Source organism: Portunus trituberculatus, chromosome 27, assembly GCF_017591435.1.
Source record: "Portunus trituberculatus isolate SZX2019 chromosome 27, ASM1759143v1, whole genome shotgun sequence".
NCBI classification, from domain to species: domain Eukaryota; kingdom Metazoa; phylum Arthropoda; class Malacostraca; order Decapoda; family Portunidae; genus Portunus; species Portunus trituberculatus.
In genome coordinates, this window is record NC_059281.1 from 8,333,420 (window position 1) to 8,355,800 (window position 22,381).

The following is a 22,381-nucleotide window of genomic DNA, read 5'->3' on the forward strand; positions in this document are numbered from 1 at the left end:
CATCCTTCCTTCCTTACCTCTGCTGAACTCACCCTAGCATATCCTACACCCTCCCTCTCCTACCTTCCCTCTACCTTCACTCATCCATCTACACACCTCCTCCTCTTCAGTATCGTTGGAGAGAATGGCCTGCAGGAACTGGCGTCGGTCCGAGCCAGTGGACTTCTGATCAAACATACCGGCCTGGATAACCTTCTCGTCCATGTTCAGCTTGTAACGTGCAGCAGCAAGGATTCTCTCCTCCACTGTGTTCACTGTCATGAGTCGCAACACTCGTACCTGTTGGAGGAAGACAGGTCAATTGTTTTTTGGCACGAGAGAGAGATCAGAGGTAAATGCAGTTATAAAAAGTGTCTCCTAATTGACATTCCTAAAGAAAAAATAAAAGGGCTAATTAATGTTTGCAGAAGTCTTGCCAGTGTGTTTGTGAGTGTGTGTAATGTGTTGATGAAGGCTGAAAAGCTATGCTGAGTAATACTAAACAGGAGCAAGACCAGTGAAGAAAATGAAGGAGCAAGAAAATAAAGAAAAACAAGTCTGTAATAAGTAAGGGTGAAAGACAAATGAATGAAGACATGACAAAATAAAAGAATGAGTGTGTGATAGGTAAGGGTGGAAAGAATGAAGACATGACACAGAAAAAAAATTAAACAAAGTGGATTGCTACCTAACGAGTGAGTGGAATAAGGGAAAAGGAAGACCATGGCATCCACTGACCTCATTCTTCTGTCCAATACGATGTGCACGATCCTGGGCCTGGAGATCCTGGTGGGGGTTCCAGTCAGAATCGAAGATGATGACAGTATCGGCTGACTGTAGGTTGAGGCCCAGACCACCAGCACGGGTTGACAGCAGGAAGATGAAGTACTCGCGGGAAGTGTTGAAGAGACGCAACAGCTCCCCACGGTCCTCAGACTTTGTCATACCTAAAAGTATGCATTTCAGTGCATAATTGCTTCTGCTGCTATTATTTCCTGTTTATCAAAATTGTTTCTCATGGTTCTAATGTTTGATTTTGAATCATATTTATGAGTATGTGTGTTATTAATAATAGTGATAAAGCTCTTCAGTTATGATGCTAACTGATTGTTTCTTCATTTTTTATAGTGTATGTATTTCAGTGCAAAATTAATATTTCAATGTGGAAGTGTAAGCATGACGCACCGTCCAGTCTGAGGTACTTGAATCCTTTATACATGAGGTAGTCCTCCATGATGGTCATAAGTTGAGTCATCTGACAGAAGAGCAGCACACGGTGGTCTGTGGCGTACAGCTTAGGCAGGATGCGATCCAGCAACTCAAACTTGCCTGATGCACGGAACAGATCAGGCCTGAAGAAAAGAGCCTCGCTTAGTAACACAAATGAGCTATTTTCTTGTACACTTGCAAGTAGTTGTATTTCCTTGTAAACAAATACTCGGTAAAATATTGGAGGTTATCGGAAGGAAAAACATGAGAAGGCTAATGAATATCTGGAGATTGTGTGGAGTAAGACAAGAGAAGGATGAACACCACCAAAGAAGTGACTACCTATGAGGAATGTCCAACTTGTAATCCATCCAATCCATAATTGGATTTTAATAACAATGGTAAATTGTCAAAGTTCTAGATTTACAGAATTTCCGTAACAGACACTCGTGCATTAAAGAAAATAACATTAAGATGATTCAGAGACAAGGATGACAAATATAAATGAAAAAAATAAGCCAATAATACCAGGTTGCCTTGCACACATATACTAAACACCACCACCCAAAGCATCTGCTATACACTCACCCCTGCACAATGCCCCCAGCAAAGCCAGTATGGTTGCAGTAAGCCTCCTCAATGTGCTGGAACATGAATGGATGGTTACACAACTTTCGGAGCTGCATGATGGTGTTCATGAGTGCCTTTGTGTTGCTCTTCTGGCCCTTCTTGTCCTCGGCACACAGCATCACGCCACGTGTCTGCATGGAGCGGTACAGCACATGCTGCAGCCCAGACATCTCACACTTGATGATGTACTCAACCTGTGGGACACAACACTTGTCATACCACTGTCCTAAATACTGAGCAAGGGCCTAAAAACACTTCAGATAAAATAAATAGACTATGCCAGAAAGAATAGTAAATAGATCTAATGTACATTCTGAGACATTTGATAGCTATTCAACTAGATCCAAGCACCACAACAGCAGAGATGAAGCCATACCTTGTCTGGCAGCTGTGCCTCCACCTCCCTCTTCAGTCTGCGCAGCAAGAAGGGACGCAAGACTTTGTGCAGACGACGGATGATCAAAATGGTCTCCTCCTCATTGAGTTCCACCTGAGAAGATGGGGGCAGACAAGTTGTGTTAATGGTGGTAACAAGGCAGGAAAAGTAGTAGTCCCAGGTCATATGAGCTATAATATGTACCATACATTTATAAATGAAGGAATTGAGAACAATAGAGATGGCAGCAAAAATTAAACAACCACAAATGAATGTCATCCTGTCTCACCTTTTCTCCAGTGGTGGCAAAGGGAGCATTGAACCATTGTTCAAAGGTGGAGCACGACTTGAAGATGGAGGGCAGCAGGAAATTGAGGAGGGCCCACAGCTCAGGCAACTTGTTCTGTAGGGGTGTGCCAGTGAGCAGCAGGCGGTGCGGGGCATTGTAGAAGGTATTCAGTGTCTGTTGATGAAAAAGGGGGCAGGTAAGCAAATGTTATGAGGAGCTGGAGTGGTGGTGGTCATGGCTGGTGAAAGAAATTACATTAGTCATTGTATCATTGTATATGATGAACAACCAGCAGCACAGATTAAGAAAAGTACTAATCTTTCTACCAAGTCAGCAATCCCAGATGGGGTGGCAAGACAAGGCACAACACACAACATTAAATCTTATTCCCATCACATTACAATAAAAGCAACTGAGTGGATCAAGACTATTCAATGCTGCCTCCCCCCTCCTCCTCCTCCTGGCAATAAATGTGTGAGGTCACCTGGGTCAGCTTGCAGTGGTGGTTCTTCATTCGGTGACCCTCGTCAATGATCATGTACTTCCACCTCAGCTTGGACAGCACAGCCTTGTCCTTGATGATGTACTCATAGGTGGTGAGCAGCACGTTCAGCTTAGTAGCACGCATCTGGTTCTGCACGACGCGACGCACTTGTGGTGACCCTTTGTAGGTCACAATCTGTTGTGTGGAAATGTTGACAGGGTGAGAGCGAGAGCTTGTTTTTACTTAGGCTATGAAGTCTTCACTTATTTCACTAGTCCTATTCTTCCTCTAAGTCAATAATTGCACCATCTTCCAAGTTAATCATTTTCTAATTTATTAAAGTTAAAATTTATGGTAGTGATAGGTCATCTAAGACAAGTTCTTCTTTATTTACTGTCAAACTTTTGCTAATAATAAGTAAACTTCCATGTTATTCTATTAATTTTCTAAATGGTCATTAAATAGTCTGAAGATATATAGCCAACTCTTTCTCTTTCAAAAAACATTCATATCACTCAATCTAAATTTGATAGAAAAGCGCACAGAAAACATATTTAAATACAATACAGTACACCTTTCGGGGAAAGTCAATTTTTCATAGGCACACTAATTTTTTTTTTTTTTACCACTTTACTGTATCCATCCCATTCAACTTACCATGATTCATCATATCAAAATTTATCCTTTTCCTATCAAAACCTCCACACCTCACCTTTTTCCTATCACAAGTCCAGTCACTTAACACAGATGCAAGGATATGGGAGGAGGGGCCCTTACCTGCACAGTGGGGGCCCATTTCTCAAACTCAAGTGCCCAGTTAGAGATGGTGGAGAGGGGCACAATGATTAGGTATGGCCCATTGTTCTTCTTGTGCTCAATGAGGTAGGTGAGCAAGCCAATGGTCTGAATGGTCTTGCCCAGCCCCATCTCATCAGCTAGGATGCCATTCAGGTTGTTGTTGTACAGAGACACCAGCCACTCAAGACCCTGGAATGAATGTACAAGGTAGAACCATGTGTGTATGTGAACTGATGGTTGTAGTAGTGATTATAGAACAGTAGTAGGAGTATCTGTAGTAGCAGTATAGTAAATCAGTGAAGTAGTACTAGCATCAACAATAGTAGTAACTGTAGAAATAAAAGAAAAACAGCATCAGTGGTTGTAAAGAAGTAATGGCTATACTAATAGTGACAGTAATAATAATATAATAACAGCAAGTGACAGTAATAGTGTATAAATAAAACAATAACAAGCAATAGTAATAATAGGTGTACAAGTAGTAGTAGTAGTAGTAGCAGCAGTAACAGAAGCAGCAATAGTACTAATCCTCAAACCATTGTCTTTCGCCCTGCTCACCTTGACCTGGTACTCCTTGAGCTGGCCGTTCACCATCATGCTCGCCTGCTGGGTCACCGTCTCTTTCACTGTATGGGCGATGGAATAGTAGTTCTTCTCCCCGGAAATGTTCTTGTACTCATCATCCTCCACCTTGGCCTTCTTCAGCACCTCCTTCGGGTTGCCCACCACCTCTTTCTCAGTCTTCACTACAAGCAGAAAAGATAAGTGTGGTTTTTGTTTTACAAGTTGTATAGTTTTGTCATTCAGTATATGTATTTGTATATTTCAGTTTGTATACTTCTCAATGCTATCACCTTTTCCTATTGTCTTAAGAGTGTGAGTGCAAATGTGTGTGTCTGTGTCTCCAACTTACTTTCTTCATTACATTCTTTATCGCCATCTTCCTTCTTCTCCTCCTCCTCCTTGAGATGGTCGTCCTCATCAGAAGACTCAGAAGAATCCTCCTCAGGCAACACCTCCCAGCCTGGGTTGGCGGCAAGGAAGGCCTCCAGGGTTTCTGCTGTGGGTGCCTGCAGGCCGCTCATGATGTTACCAGTGGCAGACTCCATGACAGGGATGCGGATAATCTTCTCCCCGTCCTCCCCGGCCTCTGACACAGCCTCGCGTGCCCGCTTTCTCTCTTCACGCTGTGTATGTTAATTGGAGTGGGTGAGTGGGTTAGAATGTCAAGAGTATAGGCAAAACAATCTACATATAACTTAAATTTCTCAAATCAGAGATGCAACTCAGCAAATAATTCCTATTTACAATTAAGAAAAAAAAAATAAATAAATAAATAAATAAATAAATAAATAAATAAAAAAATTATATATATATATATATATATATATATATATATATATATATATATATATATATATATATATATATATATATATATATATATTAGAGATGTACCAATACCAAAATTTTGACCGATCCTGATACCACCTAATTGGGCCGATACCAATACTACTGCCGATGCCGATACCACCGATACCGATACTACTACTTATAGTGATTACTGCACTGGACACCAGGATGAGTTGGTGGACGGCGAGCGTTATCAGATGAGAGGCTTTGTTTTGGGGGATGCTGTAAGTCCTTCTAAGAATGTTTGTGAAATAGGAGCAATTCTAGAAGCTTTTTGAAGCCATTTGCAAAGATAAATTACTCAGTAATTGGAATGAATATCTTCTCAGTCTTCTGATTCTTGTCAGTTATTTTAAATTCTTACTTCTTACTCCTTTAGCGACCATTTGGTCTTGTGCATTTTCATTATTAATTTTATTGACGATATTTTGGCGATCAAAAATATTTTTAAAATTATTAAAATTGTAAAACAGACACAAAATATTAGCAAAAGAAACTCATTTTGTTGTGTATGTTTCTCTTTAATTAAATCTGACATCCTTTGATATTAATTCATTAGACATTAGTAGACCAATTCAGAAAAATGAGCTTTCACCTAATCTTTTCAATTAAATAGAAAAAGTTTAGTTTATTCTAAATTTCTAGTGTATTGCTATGATCTTAAATAATTAATATGCAACAAATTATACACAATGCACATGATTACAAAACAGAATCGTTACTTTCTTAGTTATGGAATTTTTACATCCTTAGGTTAACACAAGTAACTCAAAAATTAAACTTGCATTAAAATTAATATACATATATAATTCGAGCTTCCACCTATTCCAGTATGATATCTTGGAAAAGGCTAGCACTAGCACTGTTAATTATAAATCAAATAAGAATATGCTGTTATTTACAATAATGCAAAATGCAAAATGCCTATATATATATATATATATATATATATATATATATATATATATATATATATATATATATATATATATATATATATATACCAAATCATTTTGTTGGATTCTCAATATCTGAAGTTTGACATTCTTAGATTATAGTTAAAAAACATAAGCTTTTCACCTGTGTGAACTTTGTGTGGGTGGAGGAGCAGCGTCTGACTGAGAGACAGTGAGAATGCGTGGTGACTCATGACCGACCGTGTGACAGGATGCCGGAGTTCAGCCTATACGCGTTTCATACACGTCCAATTTAGAGGTTGTGGCTTATTACCACAGAAAACAGTGTTCTATGACATATGGTAATCACCACGGAAACTTAATACGCCGTATTATATTAATTTGGTATCATCAATATCTTATATCGAATATATCACTAAGTAGTAAATTTCTTTTAAGTATCGGAAGTATCGGCATAAAATAAGCCGATACCGATACCCCAAAAATGGGCCGATACCGCCAATTCCGATACCGATGCATCGGTACATCTCTAATATATATATATATATATATATATATATATATATATATATATATATATATATATATATATATATATTCTAGACTTGCTTATATGTACATCTTGCAGCCATAACTTGATATCAGGAAAGCATGAACTTTAAGATAAGACTTTAACACAAACACACACACACACACACACACACACACACACACACTGTGTAGTGTAGTGGTTAGCACGCTCGGCTCACAACTGAGAGAGTTCAGGTTCAAATCCCTGAAAGCGGCGAGGCAAATGGGCAAGCCTCTTTAATGTGTGGCCCCTGTTCACCTAGCAGTAAATAGGTACGGGATGTAACTCGAGGGGTTGTGGCCTCGCTTTCCCGGTGTCTGGAGTGTGTTGTGGTCTCAGTCCTACCCAAAGATCGGTCTATGAGCTCTGAGCTCGCTCCGTAATGGGAAAGGCTGGCTGGGTGACCAGCAGACGACCGAGGTGAATTACACACGTTACAACCAGCCAAATACTCACCACTTTCTTGCGCTCCTCCTTGTACTTGAGTCGCTGGTCTTCCTTGTGTGCCTTCACCATCTCAGTCAGGTTGGCAATGAACTCATCGGTCTGGGTGAGGAGGTAGGCCAGTCGCTTGTCCTTCTTCTCGTCAATCAGCTTGCGGTAACCCTCCTCATCCTCCAGCATGAGGCGCCGCAACCGCTCCTTCTCAATGCGCTCCTGCTCCTTCTGCTTCTCTCGCTCGGCATTCATGTGGTGCATCAGCAAGGCCTTGTTCAGCTTGTTGATCTTGAGTGTGTTCTGCCGGTGGAACTCCCTGTGCAGAGAAGGAAGTGGTTATGGTAAGATGTGGTGGTTTGAGGATGTGTGTGAGAGTAACTGAGTAAGTGAATTCAGAGTTGGAGGGTGAAATTGTGTTTGTGTGGTGAGATAGTGCTTTGAAAATGTGTGGTGAGTGAATGTATGAGAGAAAGAGTGTTTGTGGTGAGTGTGGTTTCAGGAAGTGTATGACAGTGTGAGTGAAAGATTGAAAAATGGAAAGGTAGAGGAATAGAAAAGACAGTGTACGCATAATGTTGGTGAAAAGACATAAAATAAGTTAGAAAAAATCAGATATATGAAGGGATAATGAGAAACACAAAAGTCATTTCTACATCTTCCAGTCCTACATCGTGACTTACTTGAGTTCTCGGCCGTGCTGCAGGACTGCATTGAGGTACTCCTGGTGCTTCTGTCGCTTCTTGCGCTCCGCCTCCAATTTCTGTTGCTTCTCCAGCTTCTCGGTGATGCGTGCCTCTCGTAACCCTTGACGCTTGGTGCGTTTGTATGCCTTGATGTTGATGGCCGTTTCCAGTGTGGTGTCCTTGCGATTACAGCCTACCACCTGCCAAACAATGGATGAATATTAAGACCAAGTAATGATGTAAAATTCTAAAAAAAATTGGAAAAAACTTAAAAAGATACAATAGAAATCAGCTTAAAAAATACAACAAATTTGAGAATTGCAAAATCAAAAAGCTGTAAACATCGTAAGGCAAATATAAAAAAATGTGAACTTTTAATATCAATAATGACAAAATGCAAATACAAAATTATACCAACTCCACATGTCTTTTCTTCCTCTCACCCACTGGCTACTAACAACTCACCTCTGCCCTCAACTGCCGCTGGAAGTTGAGGAGACGTAGTGCCCTCAGCTCAATCTGTGCTTTAACCTTGAGGTCGTCAGCCATAGTGGCAGGCAGAGCTGACAACTCGTCGATGCGATGTGCAATGCGTGCAGCCAATCTGAGGGAAAGGATGGTTAGCTGCTAAAGGGAGAGGGAAAAGGGACAAACAGATATAAGGAGGATGCTTCAAAGGTTAAAAATTGAATGAAGAATGTGAATGATGAAAAGCACTAAAATCTTAAAATCAGCCAAGGAGTGAATGACTGTCAAGTTGACAAAGCAAGCCCTATGTGATGCTCTTCATCCAACATAAAAGAGTGACATACAGCCACTATCATGTACCTGTTTTCTCTCTCCTGCAGCAGAATGAGAGGATCCACTCCTGAGGGCTTGGTGACCGGGGTGACACGGCTGGTCTTGCCTCCAGTGGGCACTGGGGTGGAGGCGGTTGGGGCCTGTGGCACCTGTAGATATAAATATAAGGGCATCAGTACAGCCTCAAAAACTGTTGACATGTATACAACGAAGGCTTTCATAAAAAGACATGGCCAATCCTGGAGTGTGGCATGAGCAGCCTCACCTGGGGGCGGGGTGTGGTGCCATGGAGGGGTCCTGTGGTGCCTGGCTGGGAGCTCATAACACTAGTGGGTGGAGGTGGGGTCTGGGAAGGCCCAGTGCCATTGTAGGGTGGTCTCACCACAGGTACAGGTCCTGCAATACATGAATCAGCAACATGTGAATCAAATAGATGGTGCACAACATGACACAATATGTTCAGATACCACAACACTGCCAGGCAGTTGCCAGCCACACCTACACTCACCTGGGTGTCTGGGGTACTGCATGGTTGTAGGGCCTGGAGGGCCTGGGGGTCCAGGAGGCCCTGGAGGTCCTGGAGGACCAGCAGGGGGACCTGGTTGGGGACCTGATGGGGGTCCGGTGGGAGGCCCTGCTGGTGGTCCACTGGGGGGCCCAGCGGGAGGACCTGGAGGAGGTCCACTAGGAGGTCCTGAAGGAGGCCCAGCAGGTCCTGTCATGGTGGGTCCCATGGGTCTGTTGGGGTCCTGCTCAGGCCGCCTGCCCTGGGCTAGCTGGGTCACCTGGGGTGGCACCGGCTGGTTGCGAGCAATGCAGCGGTAGGCCATGATCTGTGCACGCAGCTGATGCATCTGATTGGCATTCAGGAGACCAGTCCTCTGTCCCTCTGGTCCTCCTGGAGCACCTGGGGGTCCATAGGCTGGCCCACCTGGGGGTACTGAGGGGCCAGGGGTGCCTCCAGCTGTAGTGGTGCCTGTTGGGGGTGGTGGCCCCATGTTGATGGTGCCATACTTGGCCCTCATGTTGACCAGGTCAGTGTAGCGAGGATCGTTCTGCATGCCCTTGTCCTCCATAGTGTTGATGGCCTTCTGCAGTGCGTGGAGGTTCTCCTGCTGAAAGGACCCACCGCTGGGGCTGGGGCCGTTGGGACCACCGGCACCACTGCTGGGGGGTGCCAGGCTGCTTCCTGAGGGTGCTCCTGGTGGACCCTGTGGTGGGTGGTGGCTGCCAGGCCCCATGGAAGGGGGCCCCTGCTGCCCCTGGGATGGCTGGGACTGATAGTTATTGATGTAGGGTCCAGGAGGCTGCTGCCATCCCTGTCCTCCCTGTGGTCCCTGAGGGTAGGCATGGTGGGGGCCAGGGCCACTCTGAGGTGACATGCCAGGTCCAGGAGGAGGCCCTTGCTGGGCAGGGCCCGGGGACATGACAGGAGGTCCCATGGGAGAGGGTGCCTGTGGAGGCCCCATGGGAGAAGGTGCTTGAGGAGGACCTACAGCTGGGGAGGTGGCCTGGGGTGGAGGCATGGGGGACAGGGACTGCTGGGGCGGCCCCATAGGGGAAGCAGCACTTCCAGGACTGGGGCTTGGAGCCGACATTACGCTGCAATGAGAGACAGGAGATACAAAACAGAGTCACTCCAGAGACACAGAAGGTCAGGCTGAACAGAAAGGAACATAATTATGGACGACCTACTATTTTCATACACTTATTGTTGAAATAAATGTTAATATGAAATTGATAATTTTACATGACTGATTTGTTCAGCTACACAAAGTTATACAAGGTATAGTCTTTCAAAACTAAACACGGTTTTCTGGCTGGGCTCTGTAGGGAATAGTAGGCATTCCAGCACTGCCACGTTTCACCCAGAATTTGAATGATCAGGTATGTGACCTGACCCATCCCTCTAATTCATTTATTGTTCTCTCCCTTCTCCTATACCCGTTCTCTCTCTCTCTCTCTCTCTCTCTCTCTCTCTCTCACACACACACACACACACACACACACACACACACACACACACACACACACACACACACACACACCGTGTAGTGTAGTGGTTAGCATGCTCGACTCACAATCGAGAGGGCTGGGCTCGAGTCCCGGGAAGCGGCAAGGCAAATGGGCAAGCCTCTTAATGTGTGACCCCTGTTCATCTAGCAGTAAATAGGTACGGGATGTAACTCGAGGGGTTGTGGCCTCGCTTTCCCGGTGTGTGTTGTGTATGGTGTGGTCTCAGTCCTACCTGAAGATCGGTCTATGAGCTCTGAGCTCGCTCCATAATGGGAAAGACTGGCTGGGTGACCAGCATGCGACCGAGGTGAATTACACACACACACACACACACACACACACACACACACACACACACACACACACACACACACACACACACACACACACTCCTTCCTCATGCCTATATTTAATTTCCATCCTTATTTTCACACTGTGTGTGCTTATTGCCATTTTTAAGGAATACAGGCAGATTTACAATCAATAAATATGTCAGGCATGGTCTGTCGAGTCGAAACTCCTAAGACAGACGGTTTTAATAAAAAAATTATATATAGTGAGAGCAGAAAAATAGTTTTACATAATATCTAACCTAGTTAGGGAGTAATACTATTTCTTTGTAAAGTTAACTTGCATACAGTGTGTGTGTGTGTGTGTGTGTGTGTGTGTGTGTGTGTGATAGGTATCTACCACCGTGACACGTGACGTTGTCTCCCACTTTGTCTCTCAGGCAGGCAGCGCCTTGGACAGTACTGAGTGTTGCTGCATGAATGGAGTTAACAATATTGTATCTTATATATGAAATACATTATTTCTTAGATATTCATTCGTATTGTATTTGGAACACAATTATTTCCATCCTTATATTCGTACTGTCTGTGTGAGTGGGTGGGTTGGTGGGATAGGTATCTACCACCGTGACACGTGACTTTGTCTCGTAGGCAGGCCGGGCCTTGGACAATAAGGAATGTTGCCGTGTGAATGGAGTTAAAAATATTTTATTTTATATATGAAATACCTTATTTTTTTTTATATATTCATTTGTATTGAAATGCGTACACAGTTATTACACCATTTGTCTTACTAAGGACTATGGTGAACATTGATAGAGATTATAACGGTTTCACAGTAACACTGTTACCCATGTATTGTGATATGGATTTTGTAAGCCTGAAACGTTAACTTTTGTTTTATTCATTTTCTTTTAATATTTGAAGATACTGGATTTTCGTTAAAGCATTTTATACGCCTCTTACTTTTATACACGGAGCTCTAATTCAATAGTTCAGGTAAACTTGGCAGCGCTGGAATGCCTACTATTCCCAAAGGAGACCAGCCAGAAAACCACGTTTAGATTTGGAGGCCTATAGGTGTAAGGTTTATTTAAAAGCCCATTCCTTTCATGCCATAAACATATATATTGTTAGAAGAACATGAGCCACATAAGTGACAGAATAAGTTAAATTTCTGATGAGCTAATTTCATGAAAACAGTTATGAAAACAAGAAAATTAGAAACTGAATAACACTTAAGTGTGTAGAATTGTGTGAATCATGATTTCACCAGAGTTAGGAGCAACCAATTTTTCAGATGCGACAGCAACTATTTTTCACACGAATATAGAAACATGCTTATATAAAGCCAGGAAAGATTTATTATTTTATTTCTTCTTGTTAAAACACAAGCTAAGCTAATACCTATAAGTCGTTTTGTTTATTTCCAACCTCTTTTGCAATACACATTACTCAATTTAATTCTCCCCCACCCAAAAAACCCAATTTCCTACAGGTCCCTCTAGACGGTTGGGAATGAGTAGGCATAAGTTGAAAAAATAGTCATAACAAAAAATATCCATTTGCAGTGGTGTGTGTATTTATTTATATATATATATATATATATATATATATATATATATATATATATATATATATATATATATACCATCAATCGATTTACTAAATTTATCACATCACAGATTCCATGGTTGAGGAAACTGCAAATTGACCATTACTGCAAGTGGTGGTTGTTGGTGCAACTTTAATTAGTCTTGACTTTTCAAGACGTTTGCAATTTTAAAATTTGTGGTGGCAAAGTTGTAGATTGGTGCTGCAGCATCCAACACTGGATTTTAAAAAGACACCATAATTGTACCCAGAAATAGTGTTCCACTGGCTAAGGTTATTTCCATGATGTCCAAACATTTGTACTACAAATGCTAAGAAAACCAATGACATAAGTAGATACATATTTGCTAATAGAAGTTTATGGTAACAAAATTAATGAAAATGTAACTTTTACTCATCAGGACCTACTAACACACATACATACACACACCTAATTCATATACATCTTCCAGCATACACACATAGCATCAGGCAAACCTACACAGCATCTCAACACAAACACATACATCACAGCATCCCAGGGTGCACACACGTACACCTAGCCACACGCACACAGTATCTCCGTTCACACTCGCTTCAGCACTCGCATATAAACCTTTAAAAGAAAGAAAGAAAGAAAGAAGAAAAAAAAAAAAACACACCACACCACCTCTGTTCACAAAGATATAAACTTGAAAACACGCACACACTCATACACACACCTAGCAGCAAGAAGGTGCGGGATGTAATTCGAGTTGTGGAGTAGGTTGTTGTCTCAGTTCTACCCGAAGATCGGTCTATGAGCTTTGAGCTTCTTCCGTAATGGGAATGACCAACAGGCGATCGTGAAAAAAAAACACACACACACAGCCGCCGCCAAACAACACAAAAATGCTTCAGGGCGGCGGTGTCTTCCCGGTGTTCCTCATATCTCTGTGTCCCACGCCTTCTCTACGCCCACAATCGTCCCGCACGCCCACGCCGCTTTGCCCTGCACACCCACCTTGTCGCGGGGTTGTCAGCGAGCCGCACAGAGCCGCTAAATCCCGGTAATATAAGAGCAGCGTCACCACACACAGAACGTACACATGACGGCCGCGTGCTGCGTTGCCACGTCTACTGAACAGGACATCCCAATCTATTATTTTTCCTTATTTTGGCATCAAAATCTCGTTATGTATCTTAATACCCACTTTAATTTTTTTGATGTTATATGTTAAGGTATTTTATCCCATAAAATTTTAATTTCAGACGTTTATCCATGTGTTAAGTCCTCTCAGTGTGATACCTTATTTGCACTCCTTCCGGTGTCTTCATGATTCTAATAGTTAAATTTATATCTCAAAGGTTGAACTACAAAAGGTATTTTCATAATTGACGGGTATCAATGTTTATCATATGTGGTGCAAGGGTAAATCTTTAAGTTTTCCGAAGTAGAAAGTGTTCACATCGGCACCGCAGGATTGCTACCCAGCGTCCTCTCCACAAAGCCTTTTTTTTTTAATAGATTCTTACATTCGGTGATCTGATGCAATGATTTTCTAAGAATAATTATATGGATTTGAGAACTATGATGGCTGGTCTCCTGGAGCTTGTATTTAAAGTGGGGAATATTATTGACGCCATGGCAGAACGAGCCGTGTAGCGCAGTGATCCGAATAGCGGTTGTTTTGGCGGCTTGAGAGAGAGAGAGAGAGAGAGAGAGAGAGAGAGAGAGAGAGAGAGACGAAGTACAAAGGAAAAGAAAGAACCGAAAAACAGCCAGTCGGGAAATAATCCACCATGAAGGAGGAGCTTGTGCATCTAGCAATTGCGAATGTGACGGGAATAGTCTGGAATTATCTCGGAACACCTCGCTGGGGGGCGGGGCTAGCCCCGACTCCGGCGGGATATATAGTAACAGTACTTTTACACTTCCGCACACGCATCAATTTCTTTCACCTATCACAAAAAAATATATGCATTTAATGGGGAAAACTACTGAAAATGCCCAGAAAACACTGAAGACTGAAGTGAAATCTAGCGAGGCAATGTCTTAGCCTGTGTGTGGATGAGGAAATGTGGTTGAGTGGGTGGCTATCCGGATGGGTGGGCAAATGGAGGTGGATGGGTGGATGGGCGGGTAGATAGGAGACTTGTGGTTTGCCGATAAGGTGAGCTACTGACGATAAGTCAAGCACACCTTGCATTACTGCCACGGTGTTTTATTCATTGATTGTAATGCTGGATCAGATTTTTTTTTTTTCTATGAAGATACGAAAAGAATCTGCATGAACTGTGACTGTAATGTCTCAAGTGTGTGTGTGTGTGTGGAGAGAGAGAGAGAGAGAGAGAGAGAGAGAGAGAGAGAGAGAGAGAGAGAGAGAGAGAGAGAGAGAGAGAGAATTTACGCGCGTCACACATTAAATGGAAGCATTCCCCTGTATGGTCGGAAATCTGATGAGTGGATCCCATTAGAGGTTTGTAATCATGCAATTTATCAAGCTGTGTGTGTGTGTGTGTGTGTGTGTGTGTGTGTGTGTGTGTGTGTGTGTGTGTGTGTGTGTGTGTGTGTGTAGTTGCGTTGCGTGAGGGAGTGAACAAGGTAGGAAATGTGTGTGTGTGTGTGTGTGTGTGTGTAGTTGCGTTGCGTGAGGGAGTGAACTAGGTAGGAAATGTGTGTGTGTGTGTGTGTGTGTGTGTGTGTGTGTGTGTGTGTGTGTGTGTAGACTCAATGCACCGATAATTTATGCATCCGACAAAACACGGTGGGCAATTTTTCCATACACGAGCTTTGCAACACGTTTTACACAGGACCCACACAAAGTTATGATAATCAGATGGATAAACAAACTACGGAATAAACAAATTTTCCACGTAGCATTACATTTCCACCCACGCTGGAAATCTCATTAGTAGACCTATTACCTACTTACGGAACTTTTAGGAAACAATCGTTTGCTAATACTATTTCTATTATGTCCTCGGTAACTTAATTAACAACAGCTTTCAGAAAATATAAGTTATTGGTTTTTTCTCGTTTGATTTGTTTTCTTTAAGGTGCGTGATGTCTTTAGTGTAGGTGAGGTAATAAGGTGGATTAGGTGAAGAGGAGTTAGTTTTGATAATCTTGTTCTCATATCTTCTTCCTTTCATTACCTTATCATTATCACTGTTATTACTATTATTGTCATCATCAGTGTTATCATTATTGCAAACAATCAATTAAACCTTCACCTGAACTATAATTTCTCTATATCTCTCCATTTCACAAACCTACACATCTACGCAATATCTGCCTTCCACGGCTCATTACCCTTCAAACATTACCTTAAGTACCAGCTACTGCACATCTTCGCTGGCGGGAGGAACACACGGCACACACCGTAACCTTGTCCTTTAACTCTGGTACAGGTACACGCCACCAACACCCAGACAGAGATCCAGACCAAACATCTTCGTTACACTTCTTTCCTAGACTAAGCCGAGACTCTAACACCCTCGCTCCTACACAAGGCACATTTGAGGTTTCGAACAAAATGATTGACTGACAAACAAAGTAATGCATTTTATAAGTGGGACCTGACCTACATCACGAATTTTCATGTAGGGATGGGTCTTTATATCACGGTGGTAAATTCTCGAGTGAGTGAGTGTGAGTGAACGTTGATTCATTGATTTTAGATTAGGCGAGGTTATGTGGCAAGTGAATGGAATGAATGAATGAATAAGGGAACGAATGAACGAGTGGGTATATGTGAACGCTTTAGTGATTGAGTGAATGAATTTTTTAGAGAGTAGAATTCTATAATCAGACAAACCCTATATCATTTCTACCCTACCAAGATGTCTTTTCAAATAAAGTTTCAGAAAGAGTAATTCTTTAATACGACACACTCGTATACTTTTCATTATAGTTTTATGGGATAGAAATATTTAATGTGATCGCTTTTTCGATAAACTGTGATGAAACTATTAGATTTAACTGATGAAAGAGAGAGAGAGAGAGAGAGAGAGAGAGAGAGAGAGAGAGAGAGAGAATCAGATAGTAACATTAAGTAATCTAATTTATTGCATTAACTTTGCAGAAGGTGTTCGATCTCATTAATGCTTTCCTTTATATGCGAAGGACCTTTTTCGTATATATTTTTTTCCATGGCTGTTATTAGTTAGGGATGTTAGGTGGCAGTGTGATGAGTACCTGCGTGAAGTGAACTGTCAGTATTTTTGTCTCTCCTGTACGTGACGTGAATAATTCCTTGTTTTAATGCGTGTTCAATTCGTGTTCAACTTGTCTCTTTCCCCCATGCTCTCCACTCTCTCTCTCTCTCTCTCTCTCTCTCTCTCTCTCTCTCTCAATCGTATGTGCGCTTCAAGCCGGAAATGCTTCGTACGTTCGAGTAAAAATTGACGTACGTGACAAAAATAATCTAATTGACACGTTCATTTTAATCGGATGTGTGATTTCTTTTCTTTTTTTTCACTCTGTCTCTCCCTCTCTTTATTTTATTTCCCTTCATTTTTCCTTCCTGTCATTCAAACGCTAAAAAAATCCTAATTTGCTTACCAGTATTTATTCTTGCGTAGTAAAGATTCAAATATCGTTTAACTACTATGTGTATATTGACTACTGACGAAATTCTCTCTCTCTCTCTCTCTCTCTCTCTCTCTCTCTCTCTCTCTCTCTCTCTCTCTCTCTCTCTCTCTCTGCAAATTACTTCCCGCTGGTACAATATAATGAAACTTAACGAGTCTTACCATCGTTAGACTTATGAGAGAGAGAGAGAGAGAGAGAGAGAGAGAGAGAGAGAGAGAGAGAGAGAGAGAGAGAGAGAGAGAGAGAGAGAGAGAGAGCCACATAACACCACATCAATTAATTATAGTCACACAACACACGCATCTGATTATGACAGTATCTTAAATGACCTTAAACTACCTAGGATTACCTTGAAATTACAAACGTGGAGGAGAAATGAGGACACAGTGTAGGAGAAGACGTCGCTCACTCTTAAGCCCTTACCTCCTCTTACCTCCTGAGTATTCCAGCGTTCTCTGATACATATAACGCTATATTATAAAGCACTTCTGCTCCTCACTTCCCCTCCGCAACTTTCAACAGGCGCTAGTTGAAGTTGGACTGGTTTTAAGCCTTTACTTTTATGGTCCCAGTGACAGATTAATAAAATTTCTGTATTGTCGACCGGAAAAAAAAGGACTCTCGAGAACATGGTAGTCAATTCTGTGGCCTTGGAAAAAAGTCGTAGAGAAAGAGACAGAGAACAGAAAGTTTTGTGAGTTTGACAGCTGAGGATGTGAAGAGTTGATTGGTGTTAGGAAGTGTCAAGGCGAGGATGTGAAGGTGAGTGTTATGGTGGAAGGGATGGTGTTAGGAGGGGGTGTTGTGGTGGGGTGTCAGTAGTGTGTTAAAGGGGGGAGGTGCGTCAGGTCGAGACACCCCGCATGCCTCCCAGCCGCGAGTTTCAGGAGAGGTAAGGACGTATTAATTAAACGACACTCCCAGGATTCACTGCTTGCCGCCTCTGTCTCTAGGATTTATGGGGTGTGCTGCATGATTACTGTCGCGTGGTTAGTTACGTGGTTAGCGGTGTAGTTAGAGTTGTATGGTTAGAGCTGTATTTTCTATGGTTAGTGATGTATTTTGAGAGGTAGGAAAGCAGTGTGTTGCATTGTTAGTGTTCTAGGGTTAGTGATGTGAGAAATGCATGGTTAGAATTGTATGGTTAGTGTTGTGGGTATTTTGCTGCTGTGTTTTGAAAGATAGGAAAGGTGTGTTGCATTGTTAGTGTTCCGTGGTTAGTGGTGTGGTAAGTAATAAGTGGTTAATATTGTATGGTTAGTGCTGTGTTTTGAGAGGTATACGACAGGTTGTGGGACGTAACTGATCTCACTAGTGTATATTGCAGTAGTGTGTAGTCTATAACATATGGTGAATTTTTAGAGCCTCTTACTTTTGTGTGCGATCGTATTTAATTTTTCTACGTTCTTGATACTCGTAAACTCTAGAACTGTCTATAAATGTTTTCCTTATTTATTTGCCTATTTTTCCTGCATTTTCTTACTTCCGTCACACTTGTAGTCTCTGTTTTTTTTTTTTTTTTTTCCATCTCTCTGCTCGTCCACTGGTAAACTCCGGAACACTTAACCTGTTTTTATTTTCCTATATCTGTGACTTGAAATGCTTCAGAAGAGGAGTATAAAGGCACCTACTGAACTAAATTCTCTAGTTTCTGCATTACTATTTATTATTCATGCCATTATCATTTCTTTCGACTTTTGTGGTTGCAAGTTAGGCAAGATTTTATTTTTTCCCTCCCATCAATCAATGCCGTGACTAATATCGTAAAAAAGATTCATAACGTCATTTTGATTAAGAATTTCACAACACGTTACATCATTAAATACACCCACTTTCCCCACCAATACACACACACACACACACACACACACACACACACACACACACACACACACACACACAAACCCTTCGAGAGAACCTTTAGAGGGCTCGCCGCTTGAGGAAGACCAGGCATATACACGCAGCCTTCCCGGTCCATAGTAATTACGTGTCTGTCGCGGCTATTCCACCTGTCCCACCTGTCTAGAGCCGCCCTTGTAATCTGCCTGCATGACCACCGCCACCACCACCACCACCACCACCACTACCAGTACCGTCGCCGCCGCTGCTGCCACTACCACGAGAAAATGACAAAATCTGGAAGTCTGCCTGAAACCTCTTAAAACGGATCAGTCCCTATTTCCAGCCAGTCTTTCCAGCCTTTCCCGTCAGCATTTCCAGGCCTGTCCATAATTCATCATTTTCTCCCTCTCTTTTCCTCGTGATATCAGTTTTTGCATGCACGAGTTACTATTCTCTATTTCTCGTATACCTTTTCTGTTCGGTTTTGTGTATTTTTAACTTATTTTTCATTCTGTATTACTGTGGGTGAAGGTTGCATGGGAGAGGAGGGGAGAGAGATGGGTAGAGAGGATGAAGGAAGGGGAGAGAATGGAGTGGAGGAAGAGAGTGTAGGAAGTGGAGAGAGGAAATAGAGTAAGAGAGAGAGGGGAAGTGGAGAGGAGAGAGAGTGGGAGAAGTGGAGGTAAAAGGTAAATAGTGGAGAGGTGTTGGGGAGATGAGGGGAGGAGAAAGGGAGGACGAAAGCTCCCATAAATCATACTTGTGGGGATGATAGGGTCTGTGGAGTGTGGTGGAGTGTGGTGGAGGTGGTGTCTGTGTGTGGTAGTGGTACTATAGTATTGTGTGGTGTAGGATGTGTTGGTGTGTGTTTGTGTGGTAGCGATGGTGGTGTGTTGTGGTGACTGATGTGTGTTGGTGGTGGTGTATGGTTGATCTGTATTGGTGTGTGTTGGTGTGTGGCTGAATGTGGCGGTGGTGGTGTGTGTGTGTGTGGATGGTGTGTGGTTGATGTGTGTTGGTGGTGTATGGTTGATCTGTATTGGTGTGTGTGTGTGTGGCTGAATGTGGTGGTGTGGTGGTGTGTGCTTGGTGTGTGGATGGTGTGTGGTTGATGTGTGTTGGTGGTGGTGTATGGTTGATCTGTATTGGTGTGTGTTGGTGTGTGGCTGAATGTGGCGGTGTGGTGGTGTGTGCTTGGTGTGTGGATGGTGTGGTTGAATAGTGTTGGCGCATGGTGTGGTGATTGGTGGTTGCCGTGTGTAGGATGTGTAGTAAGTGTGTGACTGGTGTGCGGTGTGCGTTGGTGTGTGGTAATGTGGTGGGGAAGGGGTTGGTGAGGGTTGGTGGTAATGGTGCGCGGGGCTGCAGAATCCTGGGGGAGTAATGCGCGGCGCCCTGACAACGTTTTCACTCTTCTAAATGTTGCAAATGTTACCCGGCGGTGTGTGTGTGTGTGTGTGTGTGTGTGTGTGTGTGTGTGTGTGTGTGTGTGTGTGTGTGTGTGTGTGTGTCATTCCGCTCATTACCGCTGCTTTATTATTTTTTCCCTCCTCTATTTTCCTTTCTTTTTCCTTTTCTTTATATTTTTCTTTCTCTCTCTCTTTTCCTCTTCATCCCCTTACTTCATCATATTATCTCCTTTTCTACATATTTTTCTTTATTTTTATTTTCTTATTCTTCTTTTCCTTTTGGGATTCTCTTCTTCCTCCTCCTCCTCCTCCATTCCCTCCTCTTCCTCTCCATTTTTTTTCCCATTTGTTATCATATTTACTTTTTTCTTTTTTTTTCTATCCTTGTTGTCGTTATTGTAGTAGTAGTAGTAGCAGTAGTAGTAGTAGTAGTAAAGGTAATAGTAGTAGTAGCAGCAGTAGTAGTAGTAGTAGTAGTAGTAGTAGTAGTAGTAGTAGTAGTAAAGATAATAGTAGTAGTAGTAGTAGTAGCAGCAGCAGTAGTGGTGGTAGTAGTAGTGCATATTGTTGTTATTCTTCTTCCATAGCCCTTCTTCCTCCTCTTTCTCTTCCTTACCCACCACCACCACCACCACCACCACCACCACCACCACCACCACCACCATCACGACCACGTCTTCTATACTATACCCAATCTCTCCCACGTAGAACCTAAAAAAAAAAAAAAAGAAAAAAAGATCAGAGTCAGTGGCTGCATGGACTTCCTTTGTATTCATTTGCGTTCCTCCTCCTTCTCCTCCTCCTCCTCCAGGCACAAAATGCACAACAAAACCACGTCTCCCGAAAGCTGTTATCAGGCAATTTGCGTAATGTCTCCATAAATTGGGCCGCGCTATTCCTGATTACCTGGCAGCGCACCGGTAAGAGGGAGGGGACGGTAGGGAGGGATTACAGGTGCACCTCCATTTTCCGTAGTAAAGGTGTGTGTGTGTGTGTGTGTGTGTGTGTGTGTGTGTGTGTGTGTGTGTGTGTGTGTGTGCAAGGCTATTTATATTTTTGGCTGTTTTTCTTTCGTTTTCTCTCTCTTTCGCTTTCTCTCATTCGTTTTTCTCTCTCTCTCTCTCTCTCTCTCTCTCTCTCTCTCTCTCTCTCTCTCTCTCTCTCTCTCTCTCTCTCTCAAGAAAAAAAATATAAGCAGCTGTTCACTCTTCTTTTGCTTCTATTGCTACCTCTTTCTCTTCCTCCTCCTCCTCCTCCTCCTCCTCCTTCTCCTTCTCCTCCTCCTCCAGCCATTTTCTCCCATGATGCACAACCGGACCTTCTCTCTTCAAGTCCCCTACTCTCTCTCTCTCTCTCTCTCTCTCTCTCTCTCTCTCTCTCTCTCTCTCTCTCTCTTTCTGTTTCTTTATGGCGGGGAACAAAACTAATTCCTTTCCTCAAGTTCATTTCCGTGTTTTTCGCATAAAGATGGCCGGGATTAACTGCCTTTTGTCCACACACACACACACACACACACACACACACACACACACACACACACACACACACACACACACCTTTTAAATTGGTTTGTTCTTATTTTTTCACTTAACTGTTTTATTATCATTTTTTTTCTTTGTATGTAATCTTGTTCGCATTTTATTTATTATGCTTTGTTGTGTCTGATTTTTTTTTTTCTCTTGTTTGTTTTGTATGTATATTTTATTTTTTCTTTCCGTCTTTGTTTGTTTCTTTCTTTCTTCGTGTCTTTCTTTGTGTTTTGTGATTTCTTTCTTCTTTTTCTCTTTTGTCTTTAGAGTCGTTATCGTTTTGTTCTTTTTAATATTGGTTTTGTGTTCCATCTCTTTCCTTTTGGTTTTTTTTCCTTCTTTCTACCTTTCCTTCTTTCTTTAATTTTCCTTCGTTCACTCTTTCTTTCTTCTTTCCATTTTTTTTTTGCTTATTCACATTCTTATTAATTTTCTTTTTCTTTCCTATTTTCTAAAGATCATATATTTTGGTCTTATCTATCAACATTTTCTATATGAATTTCAGCTTCAGTGGCTACATTCCTTTCTTTTTTATATC

General features: G+C 42.3%; 1 protein-coding gene across 6 annotated transcripts in view; it reads right to left on the reverse strand.

Moving 5' to 3' along the window:
* Window positions 1–15,948, reverse strand: part of LOC123509644 (transcription activator BRG1-like) — a 22,286-nt gene extending 6,338 nt beyond the window's left edge. For 2 of the 6 annotated variants that reach the window (XM_045264082.1, XM_045264081.1), the window contains exons 1-17: window positions 15,797–15,948; window positions 9,097–10,190; window positions 8,854–8,984; window positions 8,616–8,737; window positions 8,253–8,391; window positions 7,785–7,987; window positions 7,123–7,420; window positions 4,679–4,952; window positions 4,324–4,511; window positions 3,745–3,954; window positions 2,968–3,162; window positions 2,484–2,657; window positions 2,195–2,308; window positions 1,777–2,012; window positions 1,165–1,331; window positions 718–926; window positions 97–279 (exon numbers count right to left, since the gene is read on the reverse strand). In XM_045264082.1, the coding sequence (XP_045120017.1) occupies window positions 97–279; window positions 718–926; window positions 1,165–1,331; window positions 1,777–2,012; window positions 2,195–2,308; window positions 2,484–2,657; window positions 2,968–3,162; window positions 3,745–3,954; window positions 4,324–4,511; window positions 4,679–4,952; window positions 7,123–7,420; window positions 7,785–7,987; window positions 8,253–8,391; window positions 8,616–8,737; window positions 8,854–8,984; window positions 9,097–10,190; window positions 15,797–15,819 (3,960 nt within the window). In that variant the 5' untranslated portion in view covers window positions 15,820–15,948. Of the gene's footprint in view, window positions 1–96; window positions 280–717; window positions 927–1,164; window positions 1,332–1,776; window positions 2,013–2,194; window positions 2,309–2,483; window positions 2,658–2,967; window positions 3,163–3,744; window positions 3,955–4,323; window positions 4,512–4,678; window positions 4,953–7,122; window positions 7,421–7,784; window positions 7,988–8,252; window positions 8,392–8,615; window positions 8,738–8,853; window positions 8,985–9,096; window positions 10,191–13,209; window positions 13,461–13,490; window positions 13,600–15,796 lie in introns of those variants that run through there. The other 4 variants (XM_045264086.1, XM_045264083.1, XM_045264084.1 and 1 more) reach the window with 3 other exon arrangements.
* Between the last annotated feature and the right edge of the window lie 6,433 nt (window positions 15,949–22,381).